The sequence below is a fragment of the Lepus europaeus genome, unplaced genomic scaffold (genome assembly GCF_033115175.1).
Source record: "Lepus europaeus isolate LE1 unplaced genomic scaffold, mLepTim1.pri SCAFFOLD_28, whole genome shotgun sequence".
Lineage (NCBI taxonomy): Eukaryota > Metazoa > Chordata > Mammalia > Lagomorpha > Leporidae > Lepus > Lepus europaeus.
This window is the reverse complement of record NW_026909158.1, coordinates 4,968,408-4,993,272: the sequence shown is the minus strand read 5'-3', so window position 1 is coordinate 4,993,272 and position 24,865 is coordinate 4,968,408. Positions and strand designations below refer to the sequence as shown.

The following is a 24,865-nucleotide window of genomic DNA, read 5'->3' as shown; positions in this document are numbered from 1 at the left end:
TATTCTTCATCATATGTGAAATTTAAGAAAAAACCTTCAATCTGAACAAAGAATAGTGCGTCCTAGAGGTTGGGGGAAGGTAAGGTGAAATGAGTTTGGATAACAGGTACCAAATTGTAGTTAGTTAGAAGGGATAAATTCTTAGTATTACACAGCACAGAAGACTGTAGTTCACAATAAACTAGTATATATTTTATAAGCAAATAAAGGAGAGGAACTATAAGGCTCTAATGTAAAAGTAATGACTAGGAGGGGGAAATTTTGATCGCCCTGATTTGATCAGTACACAGTGTATATATGTACTGAAATGTCACCTGAACCCCATAAATCTATAAAATTATTAATAAATTTTTTCCTGGTGTTTTAAAAAGTAGATAAAAAAATCACAATCTCTCTCTCACACACAGATACACACACACACACACACACATACACACACACACCCTATGTTGGCTAGGGAGAGACTACCAGTCCAAGGACCAGCCAATTCTTTGTTTTTTTAAAAAGATTTACTTATCTGAAAGGCAGACTGAGAAAGAGGGAGAGGCAGAGCTATCTTCCATCCCCTGGTTTACTTCAAAATGGCTGCAAGAGCTGAGGCTGGGCCAAGCTGAAGCCAGGAGCCTGGAACTCCATCCAGGTATCCCATGTGGGTGGCAGTGACCCAAGTACTTGATTTCTCAGGCTGCTTTCTCAGGCTCATTAGCAGGGAGCTGTATCAGAAGCAAAGTACATGGGACTTGAACAAGTGCTCCTATACGGAATGTCAGCATAGTAGGCGGCAGTTAACCTGCTGTGCCAGCTTCAAGACCAGCTAATTTTTAGACAGCAAAGGGCCCAGCAGGGAGTATTCCTCTGATACGTAAACTAAGCAATTCACAGCTGTACCTAACTCATTTGGCCCATAAATCTGCAAAAGGAAATAAATACTTCTCTGCCTTATACCAGGGCCAGGTACCAGGCAATTAGAGACCAATCCTATAGCTTACAGCCCACTGAAATTATTCAAACTAACCAACCCTAAACTATTTCACTCTGCTCTGTCTTGTCTTTCTTACAGAAACCCCAATCAAGTCTCTAGTCTCAGCCTTCATTTTCTCTTGACCCTTCTGTCCCTGACCACCCTGGTGTTTTCTCCTATGACCATGGTGTGGCATGTGGAGACCCTTTCTCTGGGACTTGTAAAGATAATAAATTTCTTCCTTCCAAGACTCATTCTCATCTCCTTCTGTGCTCTATCAACCTTACCATATACAACATCCAACATGTATATTCTTAGGACATTAGTCATTAGGGAAATACAAATCAAAACCATAATGAGGTACTACTTTATATCCATCAGAACAGCTATAATAAAAAATGGAAAATACAATCCCATCAAGGTTGCATGTACCAATGCCATCTCACTAGTCCAAGTGATCAATTTCAGTTCACAATTGATCACACTGATAGGGCTAAGAGTCAAAGGGATCACATAAACAAGACTAGTGTCTGCTAATACTAACTGATAGAATCAAAAAGGGAAAGAATGATCCAATATGGGAAGCAGGATACACAGCAGACTCATAGAATGGCAGATGTCCTAAACAGCACTCTGGCCTTAGAATCAGCCCTTAAGGCAGTCGGATCTGGCTGAAGAGCCCATGAGAGTATTTTAGGCATGAAAAGCCAAGATACTCTGGCAAAAAAAAAGATGAAGAAGAAGAAGACCTAAATGAAGGATCGCAGTGAGTGTGATCCCAGTGGAAAGAATGGGGCCATCAACGTAGGAGGTACCTTTGTCTGAAGGGAGGAGAGAACTTCCACTTTGACTATGACCCTGTCTGAATAAGATCGAAATCGGCAAACTCAAAAGGCTTCCATAGCCTTGGCAACTCATGACTAGAGCCTAGGGAGATTACTGACGCCATAAACAAGAGTGTCAAATTGTTAAGTCAACAACAGGAGTCACTGTGTACTTACGTCCCATGTGGGATCTGTCCTTAATAGGTTGTCCAATGTGAAGTAATGCTATAACTAGTACTGAAACAGTATTTTACACCTTGTGTTTCTGTGTGGGTGCAAACTGATGAAATCTTTACTTAATATATACTAAATCAATCTTCTGTATATAAAGATAATTGAAAACGAATCTTGATGTGAATGGAATGGGAGAGGGAGTGGGAGATTGGAGGGGTATGAGTGGGAGGGAAGTTATGGGGGGGGGAAGCCATTGTAATCCATAAACTGTACTTTGGAAATTTATATTTACTAAATAAAAGTTAAAAAAAAACACTTTGAAAGAGGAAAAAAAATGGAAAATAAGTGTTAGCAAAAATGTGGAGAAACTGGCAACCTTGTACATTGTTGGCAGAAATGCAAACTGGTAGAGCTGCTATGGAAGAGAATTTGACAGTTCCTCAAAAAGCTAAACCTAGAATTCCTTTATGACTCAGAAATTCTATGCTTAGGTACAGACCCAAAGGAACTGAAAATAGGGGTTTAAAGAGACACTATTCATAAATGTTCATTTTAGTATCATTCACAATAGCTGAAAGGTGGAAACAACTCAAGCGTCTATCAACAGATGACTGGACAAACAAAATGTGATATATACATACAGTGGAATATTATTCAGCCTTAGGAAGAAATAAGGTTCTGACACAAGCTACAATATGAATGAACCTTGAAAACATTACAGTTAATGAAGCAAGCCAGACACAAAAGGGTAAATGTTGTATGATTCTACTTATATGCAATATCTAGAACAAATTCATAGAGACAAAAGCAGATTCAAGGTTACCAGGGGTTCAGGATGAGGGGAATGAGAAGTTATTGCTTAATGGTTACAGAGTTTCTGTGATAAAAGTTTTTGAAATAGGTAGTAGTGATGGTTGTATAACACTATGGAGATAATTAATGCCACTTAAAAACTTAAAGTGGCAAAATTTATGCTATCTATATTGTTTCCATGATCTAAAAATAATGTAACAAACCAAAATCTACCAATCTGTATGCTTTAAACAGTTGATTTGTATGGTCTGTGAATTCTTTTCTTTTCTTTTTTCTTTTTTTTTTTTTTTTAAGGGAAAGAGTTTATCGGGGGAAACCCAACAGACTGGAGGGAAGGGGCAAAGAAGGAAAATAGGCAGAAGGAGAGCATAGGAGAGACAGAGATAGAGACAGAGATCAGGAGAGAAAGAGAGAGAGATTGTGAATTCTTTTCAATAAAAGTGTTTAAAAAATAGAGATAAATGAAACAATTTAAAAATACTTGAGGCCGGCGCCGTGGCTTAACAGGCTAATCCTCCGCTTTGTGGCGCCGGCATACCAGGTTCTGGTCCCGGTTGGGGTGCCGGATTCTGTCCTGGTTGCCCCTCTTCCAGGCCAGCTCTCTGTTGTGGCCCAGGAAGGCAGTGGAGGATGGCCCAAGTCCTTGGGCCCTGCACCCGCATGGGAGACTGGGAGAAGCACCTGGCTCCTGGCTTCGGATCGGCACAATGCGCCGGCCGCAGCGGCCATTGGAGGGTGAACCAACGGCAAAAAGGAAGACCTTTCTCTCTCTCTCTCTCTCTCTCTCTCTCTCTCTCTCTCTCACTATCCACTCTGCCTGTCAAAAAATAAAAAAAAAACTTGAGCAATCAAAATTTTAAAAAGACAAAAAAGCAGGGAATAAAAAACCAAAGAGCAAAATGGTTTACTTAAATCTAACTCTATCAATATTTACATTACATGTAAGTGAAATACACACTTCAAATATAAGTATATTTCATATATTCAGGAAAGCATGTACACATTAAGGAGATACATGGAATATAAAAATATCTAAACCATACTTGGAGAGATGAAAAATACACAAGGTGAGATTAACAGCAAATTTCAAGTTACAGAATATAAGTAAACTTGAAAACAGAGTAATACAAACTATTCTAAATGAAATAGAGTCCAAAAAGTGAAAACTTCAAGTGGCTTAATAAACATGTAACTAGAGTTCTACAGAGTTGAATATTTTCATAATTTGATGAAAAGTATAAATCCAAAGTTCAACAAACCTATAACTTAAGACACATTAAGAAGACTACATCAAGGCACATCATAATCAACTTTTTTAAAACCAATGATAAAGAGAAAATCTTAAAACATCCCAAGGGAAAAAAAGAACACATCATATACATCTATTTTGGTGTAAAAATTTTTGAAAATCATTGTATGGTTATTTATAATACACATTTTCATGAACTTTTCAAAGATTCCTCATTAAGCATGGATTTTAAAATTTGCACCAAAATATTTATCTTTTAATTCCATTTTTCTATGAATTTTTTAAAGTACTCATGTATGTAAGGATGACAGAAAAATTCTTATCAGAAACAATGTAATACACAGTGATGAAACACCTTTAAAGCATTGAAAGGAAAAACTTTTTTTCTGAAATTTAAAGAAAAAAATTATTGAAGATCTGAAAAACAAAATGAAAAACTACTGGCTTGGAGTCTATACTTGGCAAAAATATCTTCCAATAAAGCAAGGAAAATAGACTTTTTAGACAAACAAAAGGTGAAAGAACTCATTTCCAGCAGACCTGAACTACGTAAATATGAAAGGAAGTCCTATACACAAAGAAAAATGACACTAGCTGGAAATTCAGATCTACAAAAAAGAATGAAGAACATCGAAATGGTAACTACATGACTTTTTTTTCATATTATTTAAAACTCCTTAAAAGGCAGTCATTTAAACATAAATAGTAACAATATATTGTGAGGTTATTAATAAAAACTATGTTTAAATATGTGTTTAAAAACAATAGCATAAAGGTCAGGAAGCAAAAAGTGAAAGTATACTTTTAAGGTTCTTAATTCATGAAGGGGAATAATACCACTTGATGGTAGATTATGATAAGTTAAAGAGTTATACTATAAACTCTAAAGCAATCAGAGAATAACAAAACAAAGAATTATACCTAATAAGCTAACAAGAGGTAAAATGGAACAAAAAAGTATCAATCCAATGAAAACAAGAAAAAGACGGAGAAGGGAATGAAGAACAGATGGGAAAAACAGAAAACAAATGCAATATGATATATTTATAATCTTCCTACACAGAAAACTCTAAGCCCAGATTGCTTCATTGGCATACATTTTCTATATATCTAAGGAATAGGTAATATCAGAAGTAACTAAACTCTTTCAGAGAATAGAAAGACAATGCTTCCAACTTGTTTCAAGAGCCCAGCATATCTCTGATACTGAAACACTAAAAGAAAAATAGATTGCAGACCAATATCCCTTACGAGCACACACGCGAAACTCCCAAACAAAAGCAAATCCAAAAAAAAGCAAATCCAATAAAGTGTTATACAAAATGTAATGATTTTGTAGGAATGCAAAGTTGGTTTAACATTCAAAAATGAATAGAATTTGGGGCTGGTGTTGTGGTACGAAGGCAGGTTAAGCTATCACTTAAGACACTGGCATCCCATATAAGCACTGGTTTCAGTACCAGCTGCTCTGCTTCTGATCCAGCTCCCTGCTAACGTGCCTGGTAAAGTAGTGGAAGATGGGCCAAGTGTTTGGGGTCCTGCCACCCATGTGGGGGACTTGGATGGAGTTCCTGTGCTGCTGGCTTTGGCCTGGATTAACCCCAGCCATTGAGGCTGTTTGGAGAGTGAACCAGTAGATGGAAATAGTCCTCCTAAGACCTGCTGTTACTAGATGTGCCTATAAAATTAACAACAAACATTTAAATACCGCTAACTAGGTACCAGATTCTATGTTAGGTACTCTGTATGCATTATCGGTTTGAATCCTCAAAACGCTAGGTAGGTATATCTTCACTTTACAGATGATGACAACTGAGGTACAGAGAGGTTAATAAGTAACTTGCTTAAGGTCCTAGAACTAGTAAATGGCAGAGGTCAGATTCAAACCCAGGCAGCCTGACACTAGATTGTACTCTTAACCATTGCAATCTTATTGCCAATAACAGTGAACATGATCAATCACTGACCTATTTCAAGGTATAAACTTCTACTCTACTTTTAAGTTTGGAATTATAGAGATCCAAATTGCAACTGATCTCTGCCCTCCTTCTGTTCTCCTATCCTTTCTCTAAACTTTCATCCTTAACCACATGGAAAATGTAAAGAAACACATAACTACCATAATTGGCTCACAGGGACACAAGATCTCCTTTAATGCTTACTGGTCCTTCACAATCCATGCCTCTTGCTTGATACAGCAAAGCTCAAGCTATCACTATAAATAAGAAAGTAAACTGTCCAGTTTTCAGGATTCATAATGGGTCACAACTAGTCTGCATATTTGTTTCACTTTTTATAAATTTGTAGAGAACAGACTAGTACATACAGCCGGGGTGGTAAATCATGTTGGCATCAATTCAAAGTCTCAGAAGATTATTTTTGTATAGTATGTTTTCCAAACGAAAGTCTCCTTAATGGCTTTTTCTCCTATGCTTCATTGCTACCCTCAATATCACAATGTAATGTAATCACATAGTGGAGACAAGAAAGGAAAAAAAACTAAAAGTACTGAATTTAAGGCATTTCCTTATTGTTAGTCATCATTTGTAGTCTCTCTATATCATGAAAAATTATAATATTCCATACTTACTGAATCCACAAGATTTTCTGTTTTGTCTATCAATAATTCCAGTCTTTCTCCTCGCTGAGCTACTAGATCTGCATAGGAAAAACAGAAAAGATTATGTTTTATATTAAAAATTTGCTGTTTTTATCTTTGTCTTAATGAAAATCTTAAAAATTAATTATAATTATTATTACTGACAGCTCATATTTATTACAGAAAAGTTTAACTTTTAAAAAATACAAGGTTCCAGGTAAAGCCTTATCAACTAAATTAGAGAGTAGCAGTCTTTTATGTAAAGAGGCAGATACTAAACATTTTAGGCTTTGTGGGCCATACAGTCTCTGGTGCAAGTACTCAACTCTGTCAAATATAGAGAACATGTAAATGAATGGGCAATGGTTGTGCTCCAATGAAACTTTATGAAGAAAAACAGGCAGCTGGTCAGACTTGACTCAAGGGTAATAGTTTGCAAAAACCCCTGAATTAAGAGTGTGATTTGAAAGTAAAAAAAAATTGAATTACAAAATGAGTGAGAGTCAGACACTTGCAGAATTGCAGCACGAGAAGCTCCTCAGATATTCCCCACAAGCAACCAACCACCAAACAACCATTTAAAGTCTGTAGAAAATGTGTATTTCCAAAGGGCATACAGTAAATGGAGAAACATGTATACAAAAAAATGAACTCATTATAATAAGAACTGTGAGATTCAGTTCAGTGAGATGGAAACTCTACTCTTTTTTTAAAAAGATTTATTTATTTGAAGGCAGAGTTACAGAGAGGCACAGCCAGAGAGAGAGAGAGAGAGAGAGAGAGAGGTCTTCCACCCACTGGTTCACTCCCTCAGATGGCTGCAATGGCTGGAGCTGTGCGGATCTGAAGCCAGGAGACAGGAGCTTCTTCTGCGTCTCCCATGTAGGTGCAGAGGGACACCTACATGGGCATCTTCTACTGCTTTTCCCAGGCCATAGCAGAGAGTTGGATCGAACTGGTGCTCATAGGTATGCTGGCACTGCAGGAGGCAGTTTTACCTACTATGCCACGGTGCCAGCCCTGAAGCTCTACTCTTGACACTCTGGGTAGTCATCAGCTTTTCTCATTCCACCCCACAGCTCTGTGTTGCAGAATCTGATAGGTTTGGTGTTTCCTTCTTCCACTCAGTCCCCATTTATAGACTAGAACCTCTACCTCAGTTGGAAGGCCAAGAATAGCAGGCCCTGATTGCTCCTGCCTCAACTCATGCACACAGTAGAGTTCGCATGCTGGGAGAGCCAGGTTAAGAACAATAAGGTTACCCAGAACCTCACTGTTAAAGCAAGGCCATCACTTCAAGAGAAATAGTCCACTGTCAATACTAACAGCTCCAGAGCACTGGCTCTGATATTTTTCCCAGAGGGGAAAATTTTAACAGCTAATCATGCACCAAATCACCCTCACAAGCTTTGGAGGTCAGGTGAGACCACAGTGCTTGGTTTTAGTATAATGATTAACAAAAGGAAAGAGTTGTCTGCATAAACCAAACACATTAATAGTAGGAGACTTTAACAACTCACTCTTAGAAATATTGTCTAGACAGAAAATCAACAAACAAAGAGCAAAGTTAAATTACACCCTAGATAAACTGAACCTAACAGACATCTATAGAATGTTCCATTCAATAGCTGCATTCTTTTAACAGTACATGGAACACTCGCCAGGATAGATCATATGGTAGATCTCAAAACAGGTGTCAACAAATTTAAAAATGGAAGTTGCATTAAATATCTTTCTGACCATAATGCAATGAATGTAGAAATCAATAACCACAAAAACTTTGGAAATTACATAAATGGAGATTAAAAAACTTACTCCTGAACAACCAATGTATCAAGGAAGACACTAATACAGAAATTTTTAAAATTTCTTGAAATGAACAAACATGGAAATACAACACATCAAAACCTATGGGAGGGGCTGGCGCTGTGACACAGCAGGTAAAAGCTGCGCCTGCAGTGCCGGCATCCCATATGGATGCCAGTTTGTGTCTGCTCCACTTCCAATCCAGCTCTCTGCTATGGCCTGGGAAAGCAGTGGAAGATGGCCCAAGTGCTAGGATCCCTGCACCCGCGGGACAGAGTTACTCAGAGAAGGAGAGGCAGAGAGAGAGAGAGAGGTCTTCCATCCACTGGTTCACTCCCCAGTTGGCCACAGCAGCAGGAGCTGTGCCGATCCAAAGCCAGGAGACAGGAGCTTCCTCTGGGTCTTCCCCGCAGGTGCAGGGACCCTAGCACTTGAGCCATCTTCCACTGCTTTCCCAGGCCATAGCAGAGAGCTGGATTGGAAGTGGAGCAGACACAAACTGGCATCCATATGGGATGCCGGCACTGCAGGCGCAGCTTTTACCTGCTATGTCACAGCGCCAGCCCCTCCCATAGGTTTTGATGTGTTGTATCTCCATGTTTGTTCATTTCAAGAAATTTTAAAAATTTCTGTATTACTATCTTCCTTGATACATTGGTTGTTCAGGAGTAAGTTTTTTAATCTCCATTTATGTAATTTCCAAAGTTTTTGTGGTTATTGATTTCTATATTCAATCTTTTTTAAAAAAAATATCTTGTAGGATCTCTGTCATTAATGTGATGTACACTGTTATTTAATGCTATAACTAGTACTCCAACAGTATTTTTTCACTTTGTGTTGCTATGTGAGGGCAAACTGTTGAAATCTTTATATATACTAAACTGATTTTCTGTATATAAAGAGAATTGAAAATGAATCTTGATGGGAATGGAAGGGGAGAGCGAGTGGGAAAGGGGAGGGTTGCGGGTGGGGGGGAAGTTGTGGGGGGGGAAGCCATTGTAATCCATAAGCTGTACTTTGGAAATTTATATTCATTAAATAAATAAAAAAAAAGACAAAGAGAAGAATAGCACTCCCTACCAAAATAAATAAATAAATCTTTTTTAAAAAAAAACCCATGGGACACCAAAATAATACTAAGAGGGAAGTTTATAGAAATCAATGTCTACAACTTCATTTTAAGGAATTCAAAACAAGAATAAATCAAACCCTAAACTAGTAGGGAAAGAAATAATAAATTTTGGTACAACGCTGTCACAGAGAATTAAAAAATGTGCAACCTATCAATGAAAAAAAGAGCTAGAGTTTTTTGATAAAATTCACAAATCCTTAGCTAGACTAAGAAAAAAGAGAAAATTCAAATAAACAAAATCAGTTGACATCACAGAAATACAAATGATTATTATGAACAATTACATGGCAACAAACTTGAAAAACCAGAAGAAATGGACAAAATCCTGGACACACAAACACCTTGCCAATATTGACTTATAAAAACACAGAATACTCAACAGGCCAATAACGAGTAGTGATATTGAATCAGTAATTAAACTTCTAAAAACCCAGGATGAGAATACTTCACTGTTGAGTTCTACCATTTAAAGAAGAATTAAACTACTTCAAAAAAACAGAAGAAGGAGGAATTCTTCCTAACTCATTCTAGGAGGCCAGTTACCTTGATACCAAAACCAGAAAGGGCATGACAAAAAAAGGAAGCTGAAGGCCAATATCCTTGATGAATATAGATGCAAAAATCCTGTACAAAATACTAGCAAAGCAAACTCAACAACACATTAAAGAGATTATTCACCAGGACAAATAGGAATCATTCCAGGGATACAAGAATGGTTTAACATATGGGAATCAATAAACATGATATACCATAGTAAACAGAATGAAGGAAAACAGTTGTATCATTTCAATAAATGCAGAAAGGGCATTTGATACAATCCAACATCCCTTTATGCTAAAACTTCACGATCTATATAGAGAAGGAACATAGGTCAACATAATAAAGGTCATATATAGCAAGTCAACAGCTGACATTATACTGAATGGGGAAAAGTGGAATGGTTTCTAAGACTAGGACATGACAAGGATGCCAACTTTTACCACTTTCATTCACCATACTACTGGAAATCCTAGTCAGATCAATTAGAAAGACAAAGAAATGAAGTGTATCCAAATCGGAATGGGAGAAGTCATATTGTCACTCTGCGGGTGTCATAATCTGTTATATAGAAAATCCAAAAAATTCCAATAAAAGTATTAGAACTAATAACCAAATTTATCAAAGTGGTAGGATACAAAGTCAATATTCAAAATCAGTACTGTTATTATACAATAAAAGTGAATTATCTGAAAAAGAAACCAGGAAATTAATCTTATTTCCAATAGCTACAAATGTACCTAAGAATAAATTAAAACACAGAGGTGGAAGATCTCTGCAATGAAAGCTATAAAAGCACCGATGAAAGAAATTGAAGATGATACAAATAAATGGGAAGACATCCCATGTTCATGGATTGGAAGAATCAGTAAAGTGCCCATGCTACCCAATTGAAAATTTACATGGTACCTCATAAATATGTACAATTTCTATGTGTCAGTTAAAAGTTGTAAAAGGCCGGCGCCGTGGCTCAACAGGCTAATCCTCCGCCTTGCGGCGCCGGCACACCGGGTTCTAGTCCCGGTCGGGGCACCGATTCTGTCCCGGTTGCCCCTCTTCCAGGCCAGCTCTCTGCTGTGGCCAGGGAGTGCAGTGGAGGATGGCCCAAGTGTTTGGGCTCTGCACCCCATGGGAGACCAGGAGAAGCACCTGGCTCCTGCCATCGGAACAGCGCGGTGCGCCGGCCGCAGCGCGCTACCGCGGCGGCCATTAGAGGGTGAACCAACGGCAAAGGAAGACCTTTCTCTCTGTCTCTCTCTCTCTCTCACTGTCCACTCTGCCTGTCAAAAAAAAAAAAAGTTGTAAAAACTTATTCTTAAATAAAGGTGCTTTTTTTCTTCATACTATTTGGTGAACTCTCTACTTAGTGTAGGGTTAATCTTATGAGAATAAAATTAACTGAAAATAGATCTTTGTAAAAAATAAGAATGGGAATGGGAGAGGGAGGAGGAAGAAGGGTGGGAGTATGGGTGGGAAGGAGGTAGGGTGGAACAATCACCATGTTCCCAAATTTGTATTATGAAATGCATGAAATTTGTATTCATTGAATAAAATTTTTTAAAAAGGTCACTGATCACAAACAATGGCAGCCAGAAGATGATGAGATGACATATTCTAAGTGCTGAAAGAAAAAATTCTTTCAACCAAGAATCATATACCACCAAAAAACTATCCTTATAGAATGAAGATGAAATGAAGACTTTCCCAGATGAACAAGAACTGAGAATTCATTGCTAGCAGGCCCTCCTTGTGAGAAATATAAAAGAAACCAGATTGAAATTCGAATTTATATGCATGTGTGTGCATGCACAGTGTTGGTAAAGGTAGTTATGTAGTTACAAAAGGCAGCTTAAAATGCATATTCCTTTTTTCTCCTAATTCATTTAAAAAGCAATTGTAGAAAAAACAGTATCTAATTTTATTCTTGGTCATATAATATATAGATGTAATAAAATTTACAATAACAGCATAAAGGAGATAGATGTTTACAAACCTGTACTAGTGTAAGAAAACAATACTAGATGATAATTGGAAACCACAAAAACAAATAGAAATGGTAAGAAAGCTACTATAGCCAATTTGTTGGGTTTTTAACACTTATAGATAAATTATGTATAGGAATAATAGCACAAAAATGAGGAAGAGTGAATAGAGCTATATAGGAGTAATATTTCTATAATCATTGGAATGAAGTCCACATAAATGTGAAATAGATTATGATAAGTGAAGATGCATGCTAGAAGCCTGGGGAAACCACTGGGTAAATGAGTAAAAAGTACATGGTAAAAAATCATTAAAAGACTTAAAAATGTTCCTCTAGAAAAATGGTCACTGACTGCAAAAGAATCTAGTAGAAGAGAAACAGGAATGAAATAGGTATAAACTATATAGACAATAGCAAAACAGCAGATATAAATTAAACTGTATTGATATAACATTAAATATGAATACATTAAGCAGTCTAATAAAGATGGAGATTGTCAGACTGGATAAAAGTAAAATATGACTATATATGAGGTTTTCAAAAAGTTCACAGAAGATGCATTATGATGAAAATTATGGATCTCTAAATGTTTTTGCTCCCAAGTATCTTTTTTTATTTTAAAGATTTACTTGTTTATTTGAAAGGTAGAGTTACACAGAGAGAGAAGGAGAGGCAGAGAGAGAGAGAGAGATCTTCCATCTGCTGGTTCACTCCCCAATTGATTACAACAGCTGGAGTCACACTGATCTGAAGCCAGGAGCCAGGAGCTTCCTCTGGGTCTTCCCATGCAGGTGCAGGGGCCCAAGGACTTAGGCCATCTTCTACTGTTTTCCCAGGCCATATTAGAGAGCTGGATCAGAAGTAGAGCAGCCAGGACTTAAATTGGCACCCATATGGGATACTGGTATTGCAGGCAGCAGCTTAACTCAATGTGCCATAATGCCAGCACCTCCATGAACTTTTTGAAGTACTTTCATATGGTTTTCTAAAATGATTTTATTTATTTATCTGAGAGGCAGAGTTACAGAGAGAGAAAGAGACAGAAAGGTGTTCATCTGCTGGTTCACTCCCCAAATGGCCTCAACGCTGGTGTGTGCCAGGCCGAAGCCAGGAGTCAGGAGTTTCTTTTGGGTCTCCCACATGGGTTCAGGGGCCCAAGGACTTGGGTCATCTTCTACTGCTTTTCCAGGCCACAGCAGAGAGCTGGATTGGAAGAGGAGAACCCGAGACATGAACCAGTGCCTATATGGGATGCCAGCACCACAGGCAGAGGCTCAGACTACCATGTCACAGTGCTGGCTCTCCTTTCATATGTTTGTTAGAGGAGATATGTTTTAGATTCAAAGGCAAAAGAAAAGAAACCAGAAGAAAGCAGAGAACACAAGAGAGCTGGAATAGGCCTAACAATAGCAGACAAAATAGAATTAAAAACTTAAAAGAAGTCAGAGGTGAAAATGGACATTTTGTAAACATAAAAAGGTCCATCAAGAATCCTACAGCCAATCAAACACAAATGCACCTAAAAATGTGCTTCAAAATATATGAAGCTGGGGTGAGTGTTTGGCATAGGGTTTAGGACACTGCTTGGGATACCTGGGTTTGAGTCTTGCCTCTGTTTCCAATCTAGCTATCTGTTAATGTACACCTTGGGAAGCAGTAGATGATGGCTCAAGTATTTGTGTACCTGCCACTCATGTGGGAGACCCAGATGGAGTCCTGAGCTCCTGGCTTTGGTCTAGCTCAGCCTTGGATGTTGTAGGCATTTAGGGGTGAATCAGAATATCTGTCCATCTCTGTCTCTCTGCCTTTCAAATAAATAAAAATCTTAAAAAATAGATATGAAGCAAAAAACTAAAAGTAAAAATAGAAATAGATAATTCAACAATAGTTAAAAGCTTCAATAAAATATCAATAAAGTGTAGAACTAGATAGAAGATAAACAGACAACTTAAACAATTCGTTAAATCAACCAGATCCTAAAAGGTATCTAGAACATTCCACCAGCAAAACTAGAACAAATATTCTTCACAAGTGTATACAGAATATTCTGATAAACAATATACTTGGTCATAAAACAAGTCTCAATAAATTTAAAAGGAATGAAATTTAAAGATTATTCTCCCCAACCATAATGAGATACAATTAGAAATCTATAACAAAAAGAAATTCAGGAAATTCACAAATATGTGGAAATCAAAAATCACAAGGGAAACTAGAAAACAGTCTGAGATGAATGAAAATAAAAAATACACTGGTTTATGGGATGAAGTGAAAGCAGTGTATAAAAGAAAATTTATAGCAGTATACAGAAAGGTGCTATAGATTGAATTGTACTCCCCTGAAAGTCCTTTATTGAAGCCCTAACACCCACTATGATGGTATTTAGAGATGGAGCCTTTGGGTAATAATTTTTTTTTTGATTTTTTTTTAACTTTTATTTAATGAATATAAATTTCCAGTATACAGCTTATGGATTACAATGGCTTCCCCTTCCCATAACTTCCCTCCCACCCGCAACCCTCCCCTCTCCCGCTCCCTCTCCCCTTCCATTCACATCAAGATTCATTTTCAATTCTATTTATATACAGAAGATCAATTTAGTATAAAATACTTCAACAGTTTGCACCCACATAGCAACACAAAGTGAAACATACTGTTTGAGTACTAGTTATAGCATTAAATCAAAATGTACAGTACATCAAGGACAGAGATCCCACATCAGGAGCAAGCGCACAGTGGCTCCTGTTGTTGACCCAACAAATTGACACTCTAGTTTATGGCGCCAGTAACCACCCTAGGCTGTCGTCATGAGTTGCCAAGGCTATGGAAGCCTTCCAAGTTCCCCGACTCTGATCATATTTAGACAAGGTCGTAAAAGACAGGGTGAGGATAGTAACCAATGATCCTAAGAGTGGCCTTAACCAGGTCTGAACAATTATACAGCATTAAGTGGGGAAGAGGACCATCAGTACACACAGGTTGGGAGTAGAGCCATTGGTGGTAGAGTAGAGGTTATGATTACAAAGGAATGAGGCTCAAGTGCACTAGACAGGGTCTAGAACAAAGGACAGAGTCATTATTAGAGGAGCTAAGAAAGGTGCTGTCTAAGCTACAAGTAATTTTTCTGATTGAGAGGCAAATAGAACCTGATAGAAGGGGCTTGATAATAATCTGGTGGGCTTTAGGCCTTGTAAATTCAGAGGTCCAGACCTATCTATCTCTTCACATGGGGTATATCCTAAGGGAGGTGTGAACCTCCTAGGGGAAGGCACTCTGTTGACTTTCATTACTTGGCTGGCCTGGGAGGAGAGCTGGCCAGGTAAAGGCAGGGGGCATCTCTAACAAGAAATTTACAGTTCTGCCTGCAATGTTGCTGACCCTACTTGACCATCCCCTCAGCTGCAGTGGTCACTTTGGAAGTTGGGCTGAGTGAAGGGCTTTTCAGCTTGGAGCCAATAAGATCTGTGGCTCTGACCTGGGCATCCTTCGATTCCAGGGCAGGTCCATTTCCAGTGATCTAACTCTTGGCAGAGCTGCCAGGGCTCTTCACAAGCTGACTTCTGCTGAAGCCCAGGCTTACCACATTGAAAGCCACTGCAGTGGACTGGCCTGTTGGGTCTCCTTGAGGGCAGATCACTGCACAGATCAGCCATTAATAGGCCTGCCACCCATTGCTTCTGATGCCTAGCTTTCTTTTCCTCCTGATTTGTGTTAAAGCAGACCAGAGGATGCAAGTCAAGGGAGTGCCCGTGTCCCATGAAGATGATCTCTTTAACTAGTGAGATGGCACTGGTACATGCCACCTTGATGGGATTGTATTAGAATCCCCTGGCACATTTCTAACTCCACCATTTGGGGCAAGTCCGATTGAGCATGTCCCAAATTGTACGTAAATAAATCTTTTTTTTTTTTTTTTTTTTTTAGAGACGGTTTGGCTGTTTCTTTCTTTTTTTTTTTTTAACTTTCATTTAATGAATATAAATTTCCAGTGTACAGCTTATGGATTACAATGGCTTCCCCCCCCCAATAACTTCCCTCCCACCCGCAACCCTCCCCCCTCCTGCTCCCTCTCCCCTTCCATTTGCATCAAGATTCATTTTCAATTCTCTTTATATACAGAAGATCAATTTAGTATAAAGATTTCAACAGTTTGCACCCACATAGAAACACAAAGTGAAACATACTGTTTGAGTACTAGTTATAGCATTAAATCACAATGTACAGCACATTAAGGACAGAGATCCCACATGAGGAGCAAGTGCACAGTGGCTCCTGTTGTTGACCCAACAAATTGACACTCTAGTTTATGGCGCCAGTAACCATCCTAGGCTGTCGTCATGAGTTGCCAAGGCTATGGAAGCCTTCCAAGTTTGCCGACTCTGCTCATATTTAGACAAGGTCATAAAAGACAGAGTGAGGATAGTAACCAATGATCCTAAGAGTGGCATTTACCAGGTTTGAACAATTATACAGCATTCAGTGGGGAAGAGGACCATCAGTACACACATGTTGGGAGTAGAGCCATTGGTGGTAGAGTAGAGGTTATGATTACAAAGGAATGAGGCCCAAGTGCACTAGACAGGGCCTAGAACAAAGGACAGAGTCATTATTAGAGGAGCTAAGAAAGGTGCTGTCTAAGCTACAATTAAGTTTTCTGATTGAGAGGCAAATAGAACCTGATAGAAGGGGCTTGATAATAATCTGGTGGGCTTTAGGCCTTGTAAATTCAGAGGCCCAGACCTATCTATCTCTTCACATGGGGTATATCCTAAGGGAGGTGTGAACCTCCTAGGGGAAGGCACTCTGTTGACTTTCATTACTTGGCTGGCCTGGGAGGAGAGCTGGCCAGGTAAAGGCAGGTGGCATCTCTAACAAGAAATTTACAGTTCTGCCTGCAGTGTTGCTGACCCTACTTGACCATCCCCTCAGCTGCAGTGGTCACTTTGGAAGTTGGGCTGAGTGAAGGGCTTTTCAGCTTAGAGCCAATAAGATCTGTGGCTCTGACCTGGGCATCCTTCGACTCCAGGGCAGGTCCATTACCAGTGATCCAACTCTTGGCAGAGCTGCCAGGGCTCTTCACAAGCTGACTTCTGCTGAAGCCCAGGCTTACCACATTGAAAGCCACTGCAGTGGACTGGCCTGTTGGGTCTCCTTGAGGGCAGATCACTGCACAGATCAGCCATTAATAGGCCTGCCACCCATTGCTTCTGATGCCTAGCTTTCTTTTCCTCCTGGTTTGTGTTAAAGCAGACCAGAGGATGCAAGTCAAGGGAGTGCCCAAGTCCTATCTCTAATCTTCGGTGGCCTGAACTACAAGTCTATAGTCACAGGCATGTTCTGTAGTAGTTTTTCTAAGGTAGACAATGCCCATGAGGAAAATTATATTCTCACTTTAAAACTTTCTTTCCCTTTGGTCTGAAAGGGAGGTTTTTTCTACTTACTGTATACTTCGCTGATGGCGAAGTGAATCTAGCTATGAGATTATTATTTGAGTTCTTATTTTGGCTATGCTATTGCAGAAAAATGTTAGCCATCTCTTTTATAAGGTCTAAAGATTAAATTGTGCATCCTACAGATTCCTTCATAATAGAATTAGTTTCCTACCTTGAAGAGAATAGAGAAATGAAAGAACAAGTTGGGCTTCGAATAGAGAAATGAGGGAGCAAGTCCTAGATCGCTTGCTGACAATAGCAATATCACATGAATACTTAGCAAACCGTTTCAACCATTAGATAACAACTTAAGAAAACATTTACCAGAAGGTCCAATGCCTTCTATAAATTTTAAGAATCATGTATTTGAAAACACCTCTTAAATATCTAACATGGTGTAGTTTGTTTAGCCAGTAAACTTAAGCACAACCATCTAAAATGTTTTTAGTTTCTTTCTACCAACAAGTCTAAAACATATGATACACAGATTCAGGTCCCACAAATTAAAATGTATCTTTGATTGATTTTAGCAGCTTAAATTTATGGACAATCTTATCTATAAGCCATTTAAAATAAAACTCTTAATAAAATTTCCCCATGTGGACATACAATATGTACACACATATAATATAGCATAATAGACCAATACATCAATTTTAATAATAGCTTTTAAAATCTTTAACTCTTTTTGTAGATTACCAATTGATTTGAATTGCTTTTTCTTTTTAGTAACCTCAGTTAACCATACTTTCTCTCAGTTGGTACTGTTAATACATTATTGGCTTCATCTGTTTACAGAGCCATCCCAAAGTACTGAATACAATAAAAGTGGCTGGAAAAAGTCGATAGGAACCTGTAGGAGGACAGCTAAACACAGAACCAACAACGCTTTAGTTTTTGAGCAGCAGATATTCAAATTTTTGAAAAAAGCACATATTTAAATAACCCATTGCTCTTAATAAAAATTCAGCTGTTTTTGAACAATTAGAATTTAACAGACATCAAGAGAACATAATAGATTACTTTAACACATTGCTTTAACAGAGCATCAGAGTTTAATTCTATGTCAAAGAGAAATTGAGCTTCCTGTGATCTTTTGCTGTGAGGTTTCCTTCCTTTACCTTCTTTCATATTGGTGACCATGTTTCTGTGTTTCTGTGTGTAACACATCTTTAAGCATCTTTTGCAGGGCAGGATGAGTGGCAACAAATTCTTTCAGTTTCTGTTTGCTGTGAAAAGTCTTAATTTCACCTTCATTCACAAATGAGAGCTTTGCAGGATATAGTATTCTGGGCTGGCAGTTTTTCTCTCTTAGTACCTGGGCTATGTCTCGCCATTCCCTTCTAGCTTGTAGGGTTTCTGATGAGAAGTCTGCTGTGAGTCTAATTGGAGATCCTCTAAGAGTGATCCGACGTTTCTCTCTTGCACCTTTTAGGATCTTTTCTTTATGTTTTACTGTGGTGAGTTTGATTACAACATGTCGTGGTGAGGATCTCTTTTGATCATGTTTATTAGGGGTTCTATAAGCTTCCTGTACTAAGATGCCTCTGTCCTTCTCCAAACCTGGGAAATTTTCTGCTAGTATCTCACTGAAAATGCCTTCTAATCCTTTCTCCCTCTCCATGCCTTCAGGAACTCCTAGAACCCGAATGTTGGGTTTTTTAATAGTATCCTGTAAATTCCTGACAATATTTTTTAGATTTCTAATTTCTTCTTCTTTTCTTTGGTTTGCCTGTTTCCTTTCCTGTTCTCTGTCTTCTAAGTCTGATATTCTCTCTTCTGCTTCGCCCATTCTGTTTTTAAGGCTCTCTAATGTGTTTGTCATTTGATCTATTGAACTCTTCATTTCATTATGATTTCTAGTCACTATCAGAGTTTCTTGTTCCACTAGTTGTTTCATTTCATTTTGATTCCTCCTTAATATTTCACTTTCACGAGAGAGATTTTCTATCTTGTCCATGAAGGATTTCTGTAGTTCAAGAATTTGTTTTTGAGAACTTCTTAATGTTCTTATCAATTTTTTGAGATCTGCTTCTTGCATTTCTTCGATCTTATCATCTTCATAATCTTGAATTGGGGTGTCTTTTTCATTTGGGGGCGTCATAGTTTCTTCCTTGTTCTTGTTAGCTTGGTTTTTGCGTTTGTTGTTTGGCATGTTGGAGATATTTGGTTTCTTCACTGTGGTGTTTTTTCTTGTTACACTATGGCTCTATATTAAGTGGACTGTCTGCTTTCAGTGGAGCCTTAGAGGCTTGAGATGAGTGTGGACTGAGAGCTGTGTTTGGTTCCTCAGGGTTGAGGGTGTGTCAAGGATGACACTCCCAGGTTAGGTGTGGTAAATCTCTCTTTCTTTTTTTGATTTAAAAGGGAAGTAATTCCGCACAGCTGAACGTAATTGGAGGTAGTTAGCAGGCAAATGATATACCCACAGGAGCCAGAGATCAGAAGCTCTTTCCCAAGGACCACACAGGGAATCTCTGCTGCCCTCAGTGTGGGCTCCAATTCTCCTGCAGTCTCCCACTGGGTTGCCAAGTTAGATGCTAATCTCCTGTTATTTCACCCCTCCCCACAGAGTCAGGTTTTTCTGCTAGGCTCAGGGCTGGTGCAGACCTGAGGTCGCCCTGCTTATGATGTATGTCCAAAATGGCGCCTGCTCTGTCTTGCTCGCCTTTGAGAGGTGAGCGGAGAGAGAGAAACTTGTGTCCGTATCAGTCACTTTTTTTATTTTTTTTTTCTCTCTCTTCTAGTTAGCCTGGTGAACTTTTCCCCACGGAGTTTCAAGCCTCGTTCCCTCTAGCCTCCTCTTTCCGCTTGCCTGCTGGTATCTCGGGCTATGGAGGTTCGGCTCACCTCGCGTTCCAGCGCTGGCGCGTTGAGTCTGCTGCTGGTGTCCCGAACTTGGGCTCCCACGCTCTCCACGCAGGTCCACTGTGAATCACTAGTTCCGGAAGGGTTTCCTCTGCTGTTTCATCCCCTACTCTTCCTTGACACTGCAGTATCTCCACTTATATTAAACTTTCTCTCCCCCTTGACTAAGTGTGCTTCCTGCCTATTCCGCCATCTTGCCGCCTCTCACCTTTGGGTAATAATTAAGTTTAGATGAGGCCACCAGGGTGGGGCCCTCTTGATGGGATTAGTGCCCTTGTAAGAAGAGACACCAGACAGCTAGCCCTCTTTCTCCCTGGCATATAAAGACACAGGGAGATGTCCTCTACAAGCCAAAAAATCATCATCAGACTTAACCATGCTGGCACCCTGATCTTGGAATTCCAGCCTCTAGAATGTGGGAAAATAAACTTTGTTGTCTAAACAACCCTGTCTACGGTATTTTGTCATGGCAGCCCTGAGCTAAGACAAATTATTTCAAATAAATAACCTCACTTTCCATTTTATGGAATAGGAAACAAGAGGAAACTAAATCCAAAGCTAGCAACAGGAAGGAAATAAAGATTAGCATGGACTAGGGCTGGTGTTGTGGTATAGTGGATAAAGCTGCCACCTGCAGTACCAGCATCCCATATGGGTGCCAGTTTGCGTTCCAGCAGCTCCTCTTCTGATCCAGCTCTCTGCTATGGCCTAGGAAAGCAGTAGAAGATGGCCCAAGTCCTTGGGCTCCTGCACCTTTGTGAGAGATCCGGAAGAAGCTCCTGGCTCCTAGCTTCAGATTGGCCCAGCTCCAGCCATTGTGGCCAGCTGGGGAGTGACCCAGCGGATGGAAGACCTCTTTCTCTCTGCCTCTGCCTCTCTGTAACTCTGCTTTTCAAATAAATAAATAAATCTGCAAATAAACATTAGCATGGAAAAATTAGAGAAAAGAAAAAGAATTGGGAAAAACCAATGAAACCAAAAGTTGGTCATTTGAAAAGTAACAAAATTAACAAATCTCTACATAGAACGACCAAGAAAAAATTACTAAAATCAGGAATAAAAGAGGAGACATCACTACCCACTTCATAGACATGAAAAGGATCCTAAGGAAATACTATGAACAAGAGTATGTCAACATCATATATAACTTAGATGAAATGGACAAATTCCTAGAAAAATACAAACCACCATAACAAATTCTTGGAAAAAAAGTAGGATAACTGAACAGAGATACAACAAGAGTTTGAAGTGGTAATTTTAAAACTTTGCACCAAGAAAAGCCCAGGCCCAGATGGCTTCTAAAGTGAATTCTATCAAACATTTCAAGAAGATTTAATGCCAATTTTTCACAAACCCTTCCATAAATGGAAGAAATGGGAACACTTTTCAACTCTTTCTATGAGGTCAGTATTATCCTAGTATCAAAACCAAAAGCACACATCACAAGAAAACATAGATCAATATCTTTTATGAACAAAGACATTAACAAATCCTCAGTAAAATACTAGCAGGATGTTTCTAGAAATATAAATAAAAAGAATTATACACTAGGATAAAGTGGGATTTATTTCAAAAGCAAGGTTGGTTTACTTTCTGAAAATAAATTATCATATTAATAAAGAACAAAAATACAAAAACCACATGATCATTTCAAAAGATGGCAAAATGATAAAACCATTTTAATGATAAAATCAATTAGCAATCAGGAAATAGAAGAGAACTTCATCAGCCCGATAAAGGGCATCTAAGAAAAATCCATAGCTTGGGCTGGTGCTGTGGCTCACTTGGCTAATCCTCCACCAGCATCCCAGTGGGCACCGGGTTCTATTCCTGGCTACTCCTCTTCCAGTCCAGCTCTCTGCTATGGCACGGGAAGGCAGTGGAGGATGGTCCAAGTGCTTGGGCGCCTGCACCCGCATGGGAGACCAGGAGGAAGCACCTGGCTCCTGGCTTCGGATTGGCACAGTGTCGGCTGTAGCGGCCATTTTGAGGGTGAACCAACGGAAGGAAGACCTTTCTCTCTCTGTCTAACTCTATCTGTCAAATTAAAAAAAAAATCCATAGCTACCCTTGTGAAAGACTCCTCAAAATCTCTCTAAGAGATTCTCTCAATTAAAAACCAGAGACTGTCTAAAGAGGTCAAACAGTTATATTTTAATGATCTATGGATAATATCATCTATCTGGTTATAACTAGCCCAAACTAACCAAATTATTCTAAATTGCTAAACTATCATAAAGTTCTAGGAATTAGTCATTTTAAGCAAACTAACAAATTTAGAGTGAAGAACTATCATAAATATTAAGAAACCATTCATATAATCAATATCAAAGGAAGGTAACCTCCATATTGTATATCTGCTGACAATTAACTTCCAACAGTAAGAATAAGTAAGTGCTATTTCAGCCTCTCTGGAATAATTTGAACCCAAGTAAGTAATCCGTTATAATTTTTGCCCACATGCATGAAATTATATCACTGAAACTTACCTATGTTTCGGACCATGATTCCTTTCAGTTCATCCACTTGGGCTTGAGTCTCCATCACTTTGTCTAGGCCCTTATTCTCAGAGTGATGTTTCTATAAGAAAATACATTTTAATTTATGGTACCTAGACATTATTTAAAATATGAAAACAACAAGAGGAATGACAATTTACTCTGAAAATGCTACAGAATTATATCTCTACTGATATAAAAAATAATGCCACTTCACTGGAAAAATGTTATTACACCTAAGGGAAAATATGGGCAAATTTTTTTATGGGCTTCATTTAGAATCTAGAATCCAGGACATTGATGGTAATATATATTTTGAAATTATATATATCTAACAATATGGAGTCATCACAACATTCCAGTTGCTTAATACACAATATTTCGGTTACTTCACTGTGTTACATGTTTCAAACAGGGGATATTATTTAATCCACCTAAAAATTCTGTGATAAAGATGCCATTTATAGATGAAGAAACCAGTACAGATTTGCTCAGTCATACACAGATCTGAAGCTAACAACAGACTATCTGATTTGAATATTTTGCTGCCAGTTGACCCTATGTACTTTTTAAAAATTAATTAATTTTTAATTTGGAAATCAGAGTTACACAGAGAGAGAAGGAGAAGCAGAGAGAGAGAGAGAGAGAGAGAGAGACAGAGAGGTCTTCTATCCACTGGTTCACTCCTCAACTGGCTGCAATGGCCGGAGATGTGCCGATCCAAAGTCAGGAGCCAGGAACTTCTTCCAGGTCTCCCACGTGGGTGCAAGGGCCCAAGGACTTGGGCCATCTTATACTGCTTTCCCAGGACATAGCAGAGAGCTGGATCGGAAGTGGAGCGCCGGGACTTGAATCAGCACCCATATGGGATGGTGGCACCACAGGCGGCGGCTTTACCTGCTGTGCCACAGCGCTGGCCCTGACCCCATGTACTTTTAATTGTATATTGGTATACTTTTTGGTTGGTGAGGTTTTGTAGAGTTTCACATTTTCTAGTGAGGAATATAAAATGAAAAATTTGCACAACCAAAGTTTAAAGGTAACTAACTTGAAGTAACTTCATTCCCAGAGGAATATACACACATACATACATAATACATACGTGCGTATATATGTACATATATATCTAGAAGTATAATACTAAAAAAGTGCTATAAAGAATATTTACAGGAGAAATGAAAAGCATAAGGAGACTTCAAAATGTTTGTGGAAATTGAATTCAAAAATAAATTTATTATGGTGCAAAAATTTTAAAATCTACACATAATTTTTCATAACATATTTTTCATGAACTTTTTTGAAGACCCTTCATATTCAATTTTAGTACATCTATCTGTTTCATCATCCACAACAAAATCATATCTAGAGCTTATGTCTTTGTACTCAAATAGTTTCATGGATAAAAGGTAAGCATCTCTAGTCATTATGAAAATATACATGAAAACCACAATGAGGTGCCACTCCATACCCACTAGAATGGCTAAATTAAAGAATAAGTGTTGATAAGGATGCAAAAACACTGAAACTGTGGGTAAGAATATAAAATGGTAAATTACTTTGGAAAAAGTGATTTTTAAAAAACATTACATATCTCTCTTTCTCTCTCACTACCTCTGCCTGTCAAAAAAAAAATTACATATCACTTACCATATGACCCAGCAATTTCATTCCTAGTTATTTACCAAATAAAAACATATCCACATAAAGACTTGTATGTGGTGGTTCATAGTAGCTTTATTCATAATAGTTGAACACTGGAAGCAACCCAAATATCTAGCAATAGGGCAATGGATAAATAAATTGTAGCACAGGAATATAGTACAACTAAACAAAAAAAGGAAACAAACTATTGATTTGCACAACACAGATGAGTATCAAAAAAAGATTTACACTGAGTAAAATAAGTAAGACACAACAGAGTATATGCCGTATGATTTCATTTATAGGCAATTCTAGAAAAGACAAATTAAATGATAATGACAGAAAAC

At 38.4% G+C, this 24,865-nt stretch overlaps 1 protein-coding gene across 1 annotated transcript in view; it reads right to left on the bottom strand.

Annotated features, from left to right (window-relative positions):
- Positions 1-24,865, bottom strand: part of VAMP7 (vesicle associated membrane protein 7) — a 75,010-nt gene that overhangs the window by 29,822 nt on the left and 20,323 nt on the right. Inside the window, exons 5-6 of the mRNA XM_062185137.1 lie at positions 22,869-22,959; positions 6,612-6,679 (exon numbers count right to left, since the gene is read on the bottom strand). Coding sequence (XP_062041121.1) covers positions 6,612-6,679; positions 22,869-22,959 — 159 coding nt within the window. The remainder of the gene's footprint in view (positions 1-6,611; positions 6,680-22,868; positions 22,960-24,865) is intronic.